This window comes from Quercus lobata, chromosome 2 (assembly GCF_001633185.2).
Source record: "Quercus lobata isolate SW786 chromosome 2, ValleyOak3.0 Primary Assembly, whole genome shotgun sequence".
NCBI classification, from domain to species: domain Eukaryota; kingdom Viridiplantae; phylum Streptophyta; class Magnoliopsida; order Fagales; family Fagaceae; genus Quercus; species Quercus lobata.
In genome coordinates, this window is record NC_044905.1 from 21787180 (window position 1) to 21802185 (window position 15006).

Here is a 15006-nt window from a genome sequence, read left to right on the forward strand (position 1 = left end):
TAAAAAGTTTAATAAATGTTTAATTAGCAACCAAATACCAAAATATTTACCAACAATATGAAAATATTTTTAAAGTTCTAAGTTCCAAGTTTAAAATCCAAAATAAGTTATCAAATGGAAACTAGTTAACTAAAATATGAAATCCAAAAGCAAGATTAATATTAGGTGAAATGAACATTTAATTATTCTCATTATAGGGTTCTTATGACCACCGTCCTAATCATCATCAACCATTTTATCATTTATGTACACATTGTATATTTGCATACTATCAATTATTCAAGTTATATCACTCAGCAAGAATTACAGAGTGTGCTCAAAAATATCAATCAATCAATATACAAATACAAGAATACTAATAAAATTATATATAAGAAAAACATTTTAATAATATCATAACACAAATTAGTATATTGATCAAACAAATTTTACAACATTATAGCTTAAATGTAGCAAAACTAATATAAATTCTTCATTTAGAAATGATGAAACATTCCTTTATTTTTATTACAAGTGAACTAAAAACTAGAAAACATTTGCCTAGGTTAACATAATTTTATAAAAAATAAAAATAAAAAGCCATACCATCACAACATAGAAAAATAACAACCCTTAACGCTTTATCAAAACCAAAAATTTATCCTTAAACCCCCCCAAAAAAAAAAACCATAAACCAAAAACTAATGTTTTGGTAGGATCAGTAGAATCGGTAGGATCCCCTACGATCCTACCATTTTTACAATTCTAGTGCAATTCTAAATATTTTGGTGAAGTGAAATCGTAAAATTGTGTGATCCTATGATCCAGATCGCGATTTTGACAACCATGCAAGTAAGGGATATAAAAAGACGCATAATTGTTTTGTTTTTTATTAGGTGAAAAGACACAAAATAGTTAATAAATAATTAAGTATCCCATTTTGAAATCATGTCTCATACCTACAGCTTAAGCGTGGTTGATACTTTTCTTGACAAACCACAAAATGTCAAAAAAATAGAACAGAACACCCATTAATTTTAATTAAATTGATATTTCTATTGAAATAATCTTAGTACGAGTGTAAAGTATAAAATGGTGGCTTGCTCATTTGCTATGTATAACCTATCTTACGTTTTTTTTTTTTTTTTTGGAAAAAGGGGGGTGGGGGGGGGTTGAAGGGTAATAGTTTCACAACCTTTATTTGATTTAGCAAAAGTAGGATCACTAGTTTACACTCCTCTAGCCTCTTTCTTTCTTTCTCTCTTTTTTATTTTTATTTTTTTTTTTAGTTTTAATTTTTATTGTTTGAAAATAAAAAAGTTGTTTTTCTCTTTGTATGTACTTGTCCCAGGTCGTGTTATTTTGGAATTACAGAAATAGTTGTTTCTAGAGGATATAAATTAAGTCTTATAGTAAAACTTAGATACAATTTCTCAATTGTAATACATTAGGTTTTCTAATTAAATTCAATTACATAGTTACATTCATGGTTGTCAAAATCCTGATATGGATTTTACGATTTTATAATCTCACCTGTCTAAAACGATCCAGATCTTTCAAGGATATTTGTGATCGTTCAGGATTGGCAAAATCTTACGATTTTGATGATCTCAAACGACAATTGTTTCTTGTAATGTTTTTTAACTTGACAAAAGGCTTAGTTGAATTTAAATGAAAAATAAAATCCCAATAAACCAAGTTTTTTCACTCTAATGTAAAGAGAGTGTTAGTTAGACCCGAATAAAAAATATTCCAATAATGTCAATGTTTTGAGATTTTTAGCCTCTTTAAATGATACTTACAAATGGATATAATGATATATAGTAATTATATCAATGAATGTATAATTTATATGATTATTTAACATACCAACGTGTATTTTTTGTTTTTTTTTTTCTCAAATAATATAGGATCTTACAATTCATAATCCAATCATATGATTCATGATCTTACCTTCTCTCACGATCTTACGTAGAATTTCAATTTTGACAACCTTGATTGCATTGGTTAATAAAGCACAAACAATATTCTCTTCCTAAGTTTTACTCCTTCGAAAAAGTAGTTTTACTCTTTCGAAAAAGTAGAACAGGAGAGATGTGCCCCACTAATAATCATTGGTAGGAAATTAACACTCATTTGTGAAGGTACACGAGACTTAAAAAAATCTTCTAAGCATTAATAATGTTGACGGAACATCTAGCATAAAAAGTTTGGGATTCTCCTAACAAGTCCAAATAGGTGGGGAAAAAGAGACATAACAAAAAAAAAAAAAAAAAAAAAAACTTTAGGCTAAACGCACAAGGCATCATCACATTGATTTTCTTAATGACTAATGTTATAATGTGGAGTTTGTGTTTTGTGATAAAATAAACTATTGAGTGCATTTTGAGTGGTGGAGGAATGGAGGTTGAACTTGAACATCTATAATGGGGCTGCCCCATATGTATATTATCTTATCTGCAAAAGTATCAAAAGTATGGCCCATGAGGATTTTGTTCATTTTGGACTAGAGCTAAAGGCAAAAAAAATAAAATATCATTGCCAAATTTAACGTCACAACTTGTGACATGGCTATTACGCCAAGGAAAATGGAGCAGTTGCTAGTTACCCATTAAGGAAGCATGAAGGAAAGTTGAAATTAAAACGCGGTTTCACACCAAGTATAGATAGGTTTACAATTTAATTATTGGTTCTTAAATAACACATATGATATGCATGACCCATGAGTTGATTTTGGTAATCAACGTGAAACGCATTGCTTTAGTCACATAAGTAATAGGTTGGTTCCATTTTGGTGGCTTAGGCTAGATACATTTGCATCCACTTTTTCGATGTTCCTTTTCTTTTCTGCTCTCAACATTTTTTTTTTATACAGTTGATTCCTAAATAAGTGAGTGATATTTTTATTATTTTATTTTTTAAAAAATCAAAGTAAATGCAAAAACTGTGCGCCTTTTTATTTATTCATTCTAGGAAAAAAAAAACTCTATAATGTCATACCATCTCCTCTTCATTTTATTTTAAGTGCATGTTTGGTTTACTTGATGTGACAAAGATTACACCAATTTATAGGATTATGATATATTACCATGCTTGATTCGTTATTTATGGGATTCATGACTAGAATATATGGTAATATTGTTAACCCATGGCAATGGTGGCAATAAGATATGAAAGCTCAATTAGTGTAGAAACACTAATGCTTATTTAGACTCCCAAATTTAAATTATGGCTTAATTGCTTTTACTCTAACTTAACCAAGTGTGGAACAAGAGTAAAAGATGCGCAATAAACCGAAACATTACTCTAAGGCATAAGCAAGTACAATAAGCGATAAATGTAAAGCTTAAAGAGTAGAGAAGAGAGTGCAAACACAAGATAACACCAAGACGTGTTATTGAAAAAGAAACCGAAGTACTCGACGAAAAACCTCTCCGTGACCCTCCAAGCCGAAATCAATCCATTAGTGAATAAGTTGGAGTACATGAACATCAAAAAGACCTTCCAAGCCTAATTTACCCAATATACTTGAGCCTTCCAAGCTCCAGCTACCAATGAACTTTTCAAAGTCTTATCTTCACTAGTTATCCGGATCCTGCAATACCGTTCGATTGCATTTGCCAACCCTCATCGGCTTTTTTTGGCAAATCCTAAATGCTTCCCAAGCTTTAAGACACTTTCTATACTCTGAATTGGTGTGGGTTGTGTTTGAGTATAAATCTCCTCTCAAGGTATAACAATGGGAGAGGGGAAGGGGAAAAGACTACAAATGAATTCTCACTTAAGGATGAGTAGCTCTCTCTTAAGGATGAGTAGCTCTTTCTCTAAAAGGTGGGTGTGTTGTAGAAACCTCTCTAAACTTTTCTTTTGAATAGCTTCCTTATAATTTTGTGGGTAATGAGGATATATATAGTAGAGTAAAAAAGATGAAAGGTCACACTTAAAACCCTCCAGGTAGAGAGTTTCGCGGGTCACTCATGACTTGGCCTAAGTTATGAAGTGACTCGCAAAATACAACCTAACACTTGACTCTTTATCTTCTAGCATGTGCTTCTCATGTGACTTTCGCGGGTTGCACCACTCGTGAGCCAAGTCGCGAGATCAACTTCTTGAGCTATCTTCACCAACTTAATACTAAACCCAATACAATAAAATCCTACAAATTACAAAGAAATAAATTAATGCAATTACAACACTTTTTATCATGGAATAAAGCCAACATAAACGTTATGTGAAAAACCATAACTTAACAAGATACTTTCTAATTTTTAATATAATTAGATAGTTGGGGGTGAGAGGATTTGAACCTTAAATATTTAGGTTAGAAATATTAGGAAGTGTCGCATAAGCCATTAGGCACTTGGTGGCAATAAGATATTGCCATAGATTTTATGTTAAATGACTAAATTGACTAACTCAATAGCTTCAAAATTGCCCTTTATATGATTTTTTTTTTCTTTTCCAAATTCAAACCCTAGTTTACACCATAACTGCCTTTTATATGTTTTCATTTGTTTCCAAATTCAAACTTTCTAATGGGGAAAGAGGATCAGTAGTTGAACAAAGTCCCACAAGTGGTGCTTTATCATTTGAATCTTATGTGGTTGATCTAATGATGTAGAATAGACCGCCATGGCCTTCCTGGACTCTCATGTGCACCTGAAATCAAAGCGCAAGGCAAAAAGGCACTAGAAGAATCATGGACCTTGGAGACGGAATCACATGAAATTTGGCAAGCTGAAGCAAAACAACCTTTTGAGCAATAGTCATCGCTTTGCTATGAGGTACCCCTTGAAAATGGAGAATTCCTGCATTTAGTCCCTGAAAACCTCATCAAATTCAATGCCTCTCATTCTCAAAGAATTAATCTCACATTAGATATTCTTAATCCAATTCCCTGGCCTCCCTTGTTAGAAGCCCAAAAATATTCTTGAAGCTCAATATTTGATATTCTTTAATAGACCACATCTCTTAGGTTTAAAAAATCTCTAATGGAGGAAGTTGCTCCCACTTCTCAAAACCCTTTGAATCTTCCACTTCATCATTATCAATTGTAGATGACTTAGCCTCTCTATATTCTTCATCACAAATTGCTCACTCATTAATTTGTAGCACTATCATAACACGGTTGGAGGTTGCCGAATTAACAACCCATTCAACATCATTATTGGCAACATTCTCACACTATTCTCTTCAACATAAAGCACTATAACTTCCTCAACAATCAAAGTAGCTATAATATTCTTCTCATCATCATTCCTTTCATCTTTGCCATCAGTTAATTCTCTTTTCCAATACCTTTATATGATCACTTTCTTTACAATAGGAATATTCTCTAGTCTCCTTAAACTAAGATCTATCTCTTGATTATCATCTATCATTGAATTTAATCCAATCATTAAGGCCCTGTTTGGATTTTTATTTTTCATCACTTATCACTCCTCACTCAATTTTTGTCACTCATCACTCATCACTTAAAATACCCCATCACTCTACACGAACTCTGTTTGGCACCATCACTCAACTTATCATCATTCAATATTTTTTCATTGTTTGTGGGACCCATGCCTGACACACTCACAGCCCCTAATCACTCTCTCTCTCTCTCTCTCTCTCTCTCTCTCTCTTTCTCTCTCTCTCTCTCTGCGTCATATCTTTCCTTTTTGGTCTTTTTTGCATTGGGTTGTATGGAGACCTCCCTCTACCCTTTTCGCCCGATGAAGACAAGCCCAACAACACCACCGTCTAGTCCAGCAACACCAAGATGGCTCCGCTGACTCTCTGCAAGTCCTCTTCGATTTTCACTCCGCCGCAGACCATTCTCAAATCTCAAACCAAGGCCAAAACCTACTGAAAGAAGAAGAGGGCGATGGAGGCGATGGTGTGGAGGGAGATCAAACCCAATGAAAAAAAAAAAAAAAAAAACCAAACAAACAAACAAAACAAAAACCCAGAAACTTTCAGTGAGACCTGCCTTTACAATCTCATCTCCTTTGCAAAATTTCAGTACTTACCCACTATTCTATACACATTTTCACACTAAGAAACTTTTTATCTATTTTTCTCTGCCTCTTCTCTCTCTCTGTCTCTGTGTTTTTCTTGCTTGGGTTATGGATTGTGAGAGATGAGAATGTGAGTTTGATTTGACTTGGTACACAAAGATTGCGAATTTCTTAACTTTCTAAGATCTAGAAGCCTTCTGGGTCTTTGATTCAGATCTGTGTTTGCAAAAAAAAATCTTTTTATTTTTTATTTTTTTTATTAGGGTTATGATCTTAAACTCCGAAACCCACCAGTGTGAAAGGAAAAAGAAAAAGAAGAAGAAGAAGAAGAAGAAGATCACCAAACCCAGAGAGAGAAAAAAAAAAGGTCAAAAGTTGCAACTGACCTCTGACTGTGGGACCCAATATGTTGTTTTAATTATAAAAATGCCATTGAAAATAGAGTTATGGAAACTAAAAACACATAAAATGTGTTTTCAGTTTCCATAACTCATCACTCAAAAATCAGAGAATTGAGTGATGGAAACAAAAACTAGAAATAGAGTTATGAAAATCCAAACGGACTTCTCAATCATGAGTCCCACCATTTTTGAATTATGAGTTATAGAAACAGCAAATCCAAACAATCTCTAAAACTCTTCTACTTTTACTTCTACCGTGTTCTTTGTGACAATAGCTTGATCTTGTACGTTGACTCCGCCTGCATCTTTTCTTCTATTTTCTTTGTTAAACAAGCTATCTTTCACAACGGTTAGCGGCAACACAATTAGGGGTGAAGTTATTCAATGATACGACCAACATTTCCCGACTGTCTAGAAGATTGCTTAATAGTAACAGCACCTACAATTCACCATCTAATGCGATCTTCACCTGTAGTCAATTGATTCACCAAACTATGAAATTCAGTCAAACACTCGGCAACAGATCTTCCATCCTTAAACTTTAAATTCACAAACTTCTGAATAAAAATACCTTATTCTAGTAGTCTTTTCGCTTATACAAACTCTCCAATATATCGAAAGTGTCTAAGCATTAGTCTCACTTGCGATGTGATGAAATACACAATCATCAACCCATTGACAAATGAACCCAATAGTTTTCCTACTCATCATATTTATCCTTTGGCTTGGTCGTATCACCTTCAATAGGATCATATAAATCCTTACAATTAAGTAGGTCCTCCATCTTATGCTTCTAAATATGATAATTTGGACCCATCAATTTAATCATAGTCCCATAACTTTCATCCATCTTAAAAAAACGCCCACTAAATCAACCAAGTTTTAGTACCACTTGTTGGGACGATGGAAACTCTTATGGCACTTGATGGGTCACAAACTAGTCTGTGATCTTCACTCACATTTAATACAACTGTCTATAGTTGTAGCACCCACAAAATCTTTCTTTTCAGAGAAAATTCCAAATTTATCGTCTCTTCTCTTGTGTATGTCTCTCTGTCGCTAAAAAAATATCTTATTGTTTTCTTTGCTCTTACCCTCACTACACTTTCACTTTTTCTGTGGCTGCAAAAACTGATATGCACTCACTTTTTTTTTCTTCTTTCTTTTTTCCTTTTCTCTTTTCAGCCATTGGCAGCTCTCTTCTCTAATTTGAAAAACACGCATGCCGCTTTATCCTAAATAAGAACACTCAATTCCTAACTGAACTTGACTAGAATGCTTTGTTCCTCCCAAAAAAAAAAAAAAAACTTGACTAGAATGCCAAACTCAACTTGAATCATGTGGCTGGCTGGCCACACTACCACAAACCCATTGAATGGCCTGTCATGTGGGCCGGACCCACAACAGTAAGAGATAATAATAATCTCTTTCGCTATTTTGGTTTTTCTTTGGTTTGATATCTGCATTGTGATAGGCATTTGGCAAATCACCACAATTTCCTAAATGCTTGAGATGTTGGTGATAATTGACAGAACACAAGGGTTAACTGAGAAAGATTTTGGGAGTTCCATCACCAATAGACTGATGTGGATTTGAGACGGCATTCTAATTAATGGGTCAAGTTTTAATTGGGCCAACTAAGACACATTGCAGGGATTGCATATTATTACATTGTAGGCGATATATACATATATGGTCCCATTGCAAGTGGTCATTTTTATTTAAAACACCCCACAATAATTCACTTTGTCTGGTCCACCCATAAAGGACCTAAGCAGAGAAGGGGAACAATAATCAATACAAATTGAAAATATACAACCTTAGCACTAGACACACAATCAATACAAATGGGGACTAAAAAAAGGTAAGAAAGAAAGGATTGAAAATTTTAAGAGCTTTCCAGTTTTGCATGCTCAATCATACAGACCCTCCTGGTCCCAGATATCTACAAGGAATTCTACCATCTCCTGTCATTTAAAATCCAGTAAATAGTAAGGAGTTGTGTACTATCTTGTATGAGCAATAACAACAAAGGAAGCAACCTAGTCTCTTTCAACTTACACGAAGGGGGATGGGCTGTTGGAAAGGCTTTTTGGTTGAAAGTAGACTGTCATAAGTTTCATTCCATCTGCAGAAACATAATGGTTGAATCATATAGATAGAAAATAGGCACCAATTAAAGAAGTTAAACAACAGAACACTTGACCAAGGCTTGCTCAAGCTGCAGGATTGTGAGTATTGCAGGCAAAATATTTCCATAAAGAAATTGCACATATGTGCAAGAGAAAGAATTATATTAATGTACAAGTTAATAAAACATAGAAGCTAACTTCATCAGGTCAGTAAACCCAATCAAATTATGCTAGGAAATAATTAATCTCTTTTTTAGCTTCTTCTTCTTCTTCTTCTTTTTTTTTTTTTGGAGGGAGGTGGGTGCAGATTCTCTGGACAAATTAGGAGGTTCTTTCTTTTTGCTAGAGACACCAGGAAATTAAGACTTTTCTTTTTTGTTTTTTCATTTTTGGGTGGCCATTATGCACATACTAGCATGACAACAGGAGCAGAATACTTCAATGGCAATATCAATTGAAGTTATTCACCTTATTTTGGGTTCTCGAACTTGTGGATGGCTCTGTGACCTTTTGTTTCCAAGCCATTGCTGCCTTGTCTGGTTCCAGAGAAGAAGTCCTGCATCCATCAAAGTTTTCATTATGTAAAAGAGTTGGCTTGAGAAAGAGAGGATTAATGGTTAAAAAATGTCTTATCTTTCATTCTTTTTTCTCAAAAGAGAAAAGCATCATCAATAAGACTACATAACCTACTATATTACACCAAGGCCATTCATTGTGTCAATTGTGTAGGTCCAGAGTACATGAATATACAGATCATTACTCATTAGATTGTCTAACGAGCACCAAAGGAGATACAGAAATTGCAGAGAAGTCAGGCAATTAAAAAATAAAATAAAATGAACAAAGAAAAGATAAGTAATAAATGTCTTAGGAGCTCCATGCTTGCCAGAACATTTATCATTGTCCCTTTTCTAATTATAAAAGAGAGGGTCAGAGCAGATAGCAGTACTCATATGATAACCACATCTGGCGCAGAAGGCACTTAAGGCAGTTGAACAAGGTTGTGTCCCAAGGCATTATTAAATTTGAAAAGATCGGTGCAAAGTTGAGATGGATGAACTGTACATCAATGAATTACATCTGAAGGGATCCCCTTCTCACTAGTCTTAGCAAGATTGTTAGAGCCCTCTAGCCCCAAGCAAGGGGACTGGAAAAAATACTAATCATACAAGCAACAATATATTCCAATTGGTAAATTCAAGAACATAAGCAATATAGAAATTAGTTAACACTCCAATCAGTTATTGTGAATAGAAAAAAAAGTTAATAAAATATGAACTTACCATGATTTACAAATTCAGATGGGTTGCTTACACTGCCATCAAAACCCTGTTGATCAAGGGGGGCTTGGTTTGAGGTGCCAATTGATGAGATGCTTCTCTGGGATTGAACTGTACTGTTGTCCATTTCAAAAGTGCTGCTACTCCAGAAATCCTCTGATACACTATTTCTCCTCACATATTTATCATGAATTCTCAGCCTCTGTGAAGGTTCACCCATCGATGTAGGTTTAGTATAGCATCCAAGGCAGCCTCTGCTCTGTTGCAAATCAGGTTTTAACCACAAAATTGATTAAAACCAAGTATCAACTCAATTCTCAATCTAGCATTTGAAATTATTAATAAATAAAAAAAAAGTTTAGAACAATCATTGCCTGAGCTAAATATTCCCAATTTAAGCCACAGGGTTTTTCATTTCTATTTTCTTTGCAAACAAAAAAAGAAGGAAAAATAAAATTTTCTTTTTCCTTACACTAGAGCCTTCCATTTAGCCTTGAACTTTTCCTTGATCAAAAGCACAAGAGCATGCAAATACGCTCCTGAAAGCACTAAAAATGAACAGCAGGGTTTTTTCCCAAAGCATCTCTCCGATTTGGCTATCAAACAACACCTAGAATACATAGCTGCTATTGCTATAGGATCCCCCAATATCTAATACAAATAATATAAATCATATCTATATAGACTAAACAACTTCCCAAAACTCCAAGAAAAGAATTAACAAACCACAAAAAAGATCCTCCCCAGTGTTTCCCTGTTCGCTAAGTCTCAAAGTTTGCTTTCTGAACAAGCAAACACAAGTCCTCAAGATTCCTTAACCTACAAAGCAACTATAAACTACAAGAAAGTTTTCCTTTTTTTGATTGTAAACTACAAGAAAGCTAAGGAAAACAAAACAAGTTAGAATCTCAAATCTTATATATTTCCTGTTTGTAATCTCACAGTATACCAAAATTTGCAAAACTATCTCGAGCAGAGCAGAGATTCTATATTTTTCTCAAATTTGAAGGATTTTTTTTCCTTTCCTTTAATTTTCATATATTTTCTCTGCAAGCAAAAATTCAAAAGTTATTAAACCTGCTTTCAACTTAAAGTTCTTTTTTTTTTTCCCCTTCGGATCACAAACAATGAATATGTATAGACTCGAAATCTCAAAATTCCTGGATTTTTTTTTCTTCTTCTGTTTTTCTCAGTATCCAAAAAGGGCTTAGAATTATGATGAAGAGAGAGAGAGAGAGAGAGAAGTGACCCCATGCAAGCAAAAAGCTGAGAGAGGCAAGTCGGAAGGTATGTAGAGAATTGCATTTATGCACGTCCAAGCAGAGATCTCTGAAGCAAAACTCTTATTAGTCCAAGAATTTTTGGCCTTACGGTCCTGCATAGAATATAAATATTCCAATTTCAATATCAGATAACTGAAACAAAAAATGAATATTGAAAATTAAGAAAGATCCAGCTTTGTTTGGTTCCCAAGAAAAGAAAAGAAAAAAACAGTTTCCGTCACTTTCCTTCAAAAATTTTCCTTCATAAAAATTCTTGAAAAAGAGAGAAGAGAAAAGAAGAAAAAAAAAAAAAGGTTGTACAGACCTCAAAAATGGCATGTTTGGATAAGGATTGCGTCTAAGGAATTGTTAAACTCCTTTTCGTGAAAACAATTGGCCCCCTCTCTCCTCCGGTGAGTGATTCTCAACCAAAGCTAAGGGCGCCCTCTGTTTCTGTTTGTTTACTTTTTTTTTTTTTTTTTTTAGTAATTTTTTTTTTTCTTACAACTGTAGTAGCTATTTGCTTTTATTCTTCCTTATGCTGTAGACAGACAGAAAGACAGACCAACGTAAGAAAAGTCAGGAAATGTTTGATTCTCCTTTAACATCTGACGGTGTGATCGGAAGACGGAATGGAAATAAACGAAAAGAATAATATTAAAATATTTTTTATTTTTTTTTATTATTAGGAAGTTTTAATAGAGGAAATAGAAAATTTATTTTTTTATTTGAGAGTTTAAGTCAGGAAATGTTTGATTCTCCTTTAATAATTGACGGTATGATCGGAAGACGGAATGGAAATAAATGAGAAGAATAATATTAAAATATTTTTTATTTTTATTTTTTATTATAGGAGAGTTTTAATGGAGAGAATAGAAAACTTATTCTTTTATTTGAGAGTTTAAGTGGGAGGGAATAGAATGGGTAAGAAACAACACTCATTCCTCTCTATTCCCTTAAAATCTCAAATTTTCATTCCCTCGAAATTGGGAGGAATGAGAGTGAATGAAATTAGATTTAATAATTTTTTTACTAAAATTGTCAAAATACCCATATATTTAACAATTTATTTTAAAATAGAGGTCTAATAGTAATATTGTCATAAAATGATTCCATTCAATTTCCTCCATATTACTCTCAAACAAGATTACTTACATTTCATTTATTTTCATTCTTTTATTTTAAAACATCTAATTAAGGTTACTTGATTCTATTTTATTCCATTCTTTTCTATTCCTTTCCTTTACTTAAATATATTTCATTTATTTCCATTCCCTTATGATCATTCTATCCTATTCCCTTATGAACTCCCAAACGGAGCTTAAGGGTTGTATATGCTCAAATATGTTTTTTTTAGCATTTATAACCCAAAAATCTGCTCCATCAAAGATTGCATATGTTAAAAAATTTGCAATATTGCTATAGTGTGCTCTCATTTTTGAGACCGCACTGTAATATTATACTATCATTTTTTATTAATTTCTTTCTCTCTCTCTTCCGCGTTTGTCTCCTTCCTAAGTCTCTTCTCTCTCCTCTCTCACTTCTCCTCTGTTACACCATTTCACCCAAGCTTCTTCCTTTCCCTCTCACCATCTCAGCCAACTCTTTCACCACTACAATTTTTTTCTTTCTTTCTTCCTTTTTCACTCTCTCTTGTGCTCTCCGTCCCTCTCTCCTTCTAGTGTCTCTCTCAAAGGCAAGCCTTCCATAGCTCACCAAAACATGTTGCCGCCATTATTCTCCAAACCCACATGCTCACTCCTCATCATCATCATCACCGTTATCTCCATCCTTATTGTCCGATCCGAATACGGTTCCTCCACCATCCGATTACCCTCCGATCTCTGCGCTATCTCCATACCCACATGCCGCCACCGATCTCGTGCTCTCCGTCCACTCCTTTCCTTTTCACTGTCCCCCTCATGCTCTTCGTCCACTCCTTCTTACTCTTTTTTTCATTTTCTCTTCGTCTTTCTGTTTCCCTTTCTCTCTGCATCTCGAGTTCATGGGTCTTGGGTGTGGCCAGGATGTGATGTTAGGTGTGGTTGGGTTGCGGTGGTTTTTGGTGGATTGTAGGTCTCTACGGTGGTTCGTGGTAGGTCTCTGCGGTGGTTCGATGAGTGGGTTTTGTGATTTGATATCAGTGAGTTTTAATTTCAGTGGTTTTGATTGATTTTGGTGGTTGGGTTCATGAGTTGATCGGGGTGGTTTTGAGTCTTTGTTGTGATTTTGTGATTCTTTGATTTGGATGATTCTTTGATTTTGTGGCTTTTGATGTGGAGGTTTTTTTTTTTGGTTGCGGCGATGGTAGGTGGATATGGTGACCGGCAGCGTTGGGTTGTGAAAGATAGACACAAAGGAGAGAGAGATAGAGAAAAAAGAATAAAAAATGATAATGAAAGAATATTTAAATGAAGTGTTAAAAAAAAAAAAGAAATTTTGATGTAAGAGGTGTTGTAAAGTGGTGTGTTATATGTTATAAAATTGGGTTTTGAGATGTTAAATGCTAAATTTTTAGAAGTGTTGATGGGAATGCTCTCATGATCCAACTTCTATTTTTAGTTTCTCTATTCTACTTCCTATTTTATGCTCCTACTTCTATTTTTGGTATATTTTTTTAGATTTTTAAAATTTTTTAATGTTAATCTCCTAAGGATGGAAATGAAGAGGGACAAAGTTGCATGACCGTTTCTTCTCAGGGTAGGAAAAATACTTGTAGGATGGGAACGAGGCGAGTCAAGGTTAGGGTAGGTTAGAGGTATTTTCTGTCCTCAACTAGATAACTTTAATATTAATAAGATAAGTATTAAAAAAATTACATTATATATAGTTTAAAGATGTATTAAGTTAAATTATATGTACATAATTGAGACGAGATAAGGGAAGACGAAATGGGATGAGCAAGACCCATCCTCGCCCTGTCACCTCTTTGGGACAAGGAGTAAAGCATAATAGAACTGATCAAGCATACAGAGGAATTTTTGTCATCCCTTCAATCTGCAACATATTTTCTTATAGAATGTTTTTGACAAATGCAAAAATACCAATTTTTTAAAAACTTGTAGCTTCTTTTGATGGGTTTTAAGAAGGGGGAAAATCTCCTCTTTTTCTAGGGTACATTTAGCAAATAAACAATAAATAAAACCTATCCAAGTACGAACTTTTTTTTACTTTTATTTGGCTTATTTTAAAAATTGAGACTCGTAGCTATCTTAAAAAGTGAAATTTGAATAAAATATACCTAGAAAACAAGTGCTTCAAAGAATATCTAATAAGTCAAAATAAACGGATTTTGAGCTTAAACAAAAGACATTTGGACATTTAGCACCCAAAAAAAAAAAAAAAAAGTCACTTATTAATAAAATAAATATAAAAAATACTATTTTTTTTACGGAACTTATTGATTAGAGCATATTAAAAATGGTAAGCATTTTTTTTATTGGTTAAGAAAAACGACCATAAGCATTTTAAGGACTTCCAATTTATTTTATGAGAGATGGGCCCAATTGCCCAAAGTGAAAATGTTACATAAGAAAGACAATTATTGCCATTGGTGACCCAAGGAAGTCATAAAAGCATTGGACAAAGTCCACATCGCCAATTATTATTATTGAAAATAAAGTGGATAAGGATAACTTTAAATGAATAACAATAGTGAATCCATTGGCCTCAGTAGCCTATTGGCATCCAGGTACCTATTTGACCTGATGCTCGGGAGTTCCTAACCCCCGCAATCATCTAGCCAAAAAAAAAAAAAAAGAATAACAAAAGAGAAAACAATCTATGTTACACCTACCCTAAAAAAAAGGGGAAGTCGTGTGAGCATGGAGTTATTTTTTCTAACCTTATTAATTTAAGTGAACTCCATATTTTCAAAATATGATTATATTTTTATCAATTTTCAATAAGTAAATAAATATCTTTTTTTTATCAAATAAATAAATAATTTT

General features: G+C 33.6%; 1 protein-coding gene across 4 annotated transcripts; it reads right to left on the reverse strand.

Moving 5' to 3' along the window:
- Positions 1–8020: 8020 nt before the first annotated feature.
- Positions 8021–11656, reverse strand: LOC115974954. 4 transcript variants are annotated; one of them, XM_031095540.1, is made up of 6 exons: positions 11382–11656; positions 10267–11169; positions 9798–10048; positions 8983–9070; positions 8444–8510; positions 8021–8349 (listed from the first exon to the last, which is right to left on the reverse strand). In XM_031095540.1, exons 2-6 carry the CDS (start codon positions 10413–10415, stop codon positions 8296–8298), a joined length of 609 nt encoding a protein of 202 aa, XP_030951400.1. In that variant the 5' UTR covers positions 10416–11169; positions 11382–11656; the 3' UTR covers positions 8021–8295. The 4 variants fall into 4 exon arrangements, with proteins under 4 accessions (XP_030951400.1, XP_030951401.1, XP_030951404.1 ...); XM_031095541.1 differs by having other exon boundaries at positions 11044–11169; positions 11382–11652; XM_031095544.1 differs by having other exon boundaries at positions 9798–10053; positions 11044–11169; positions 11382–11651.
- Between the last annotated feature and the right edge of the window lie 3350 nt (positions 11657–15006).

What these genes read in the sequence shown, in the direction of transcription:
- LOC115974954 (XM_031095540.1), bottom strand. Translation starts at nt 10,415, where the DNA reads ATGTATTCTAGGTGTTGTTTGATAGCCAAATCGGAGAGATGCTTTGGG. An exon ending in GCTAAATGGAAGGCTCTAGT is followed by an intron (nt 10,049 to 10,266) that starts GTAAGGAAAAAG and finishes GCAACAGAGCAG; the next exon opens with AGGCTGCCTTGGATGCTATA. An exon ending in ATCTGAATTTGTAAATCATG is followed by an intron (nt 9,071 to 9,797) that starts GTAAGTTCATAT and finishes TGATGGATGCAG; the next exon opens with GACTTCTTCTCTGGAACCAG.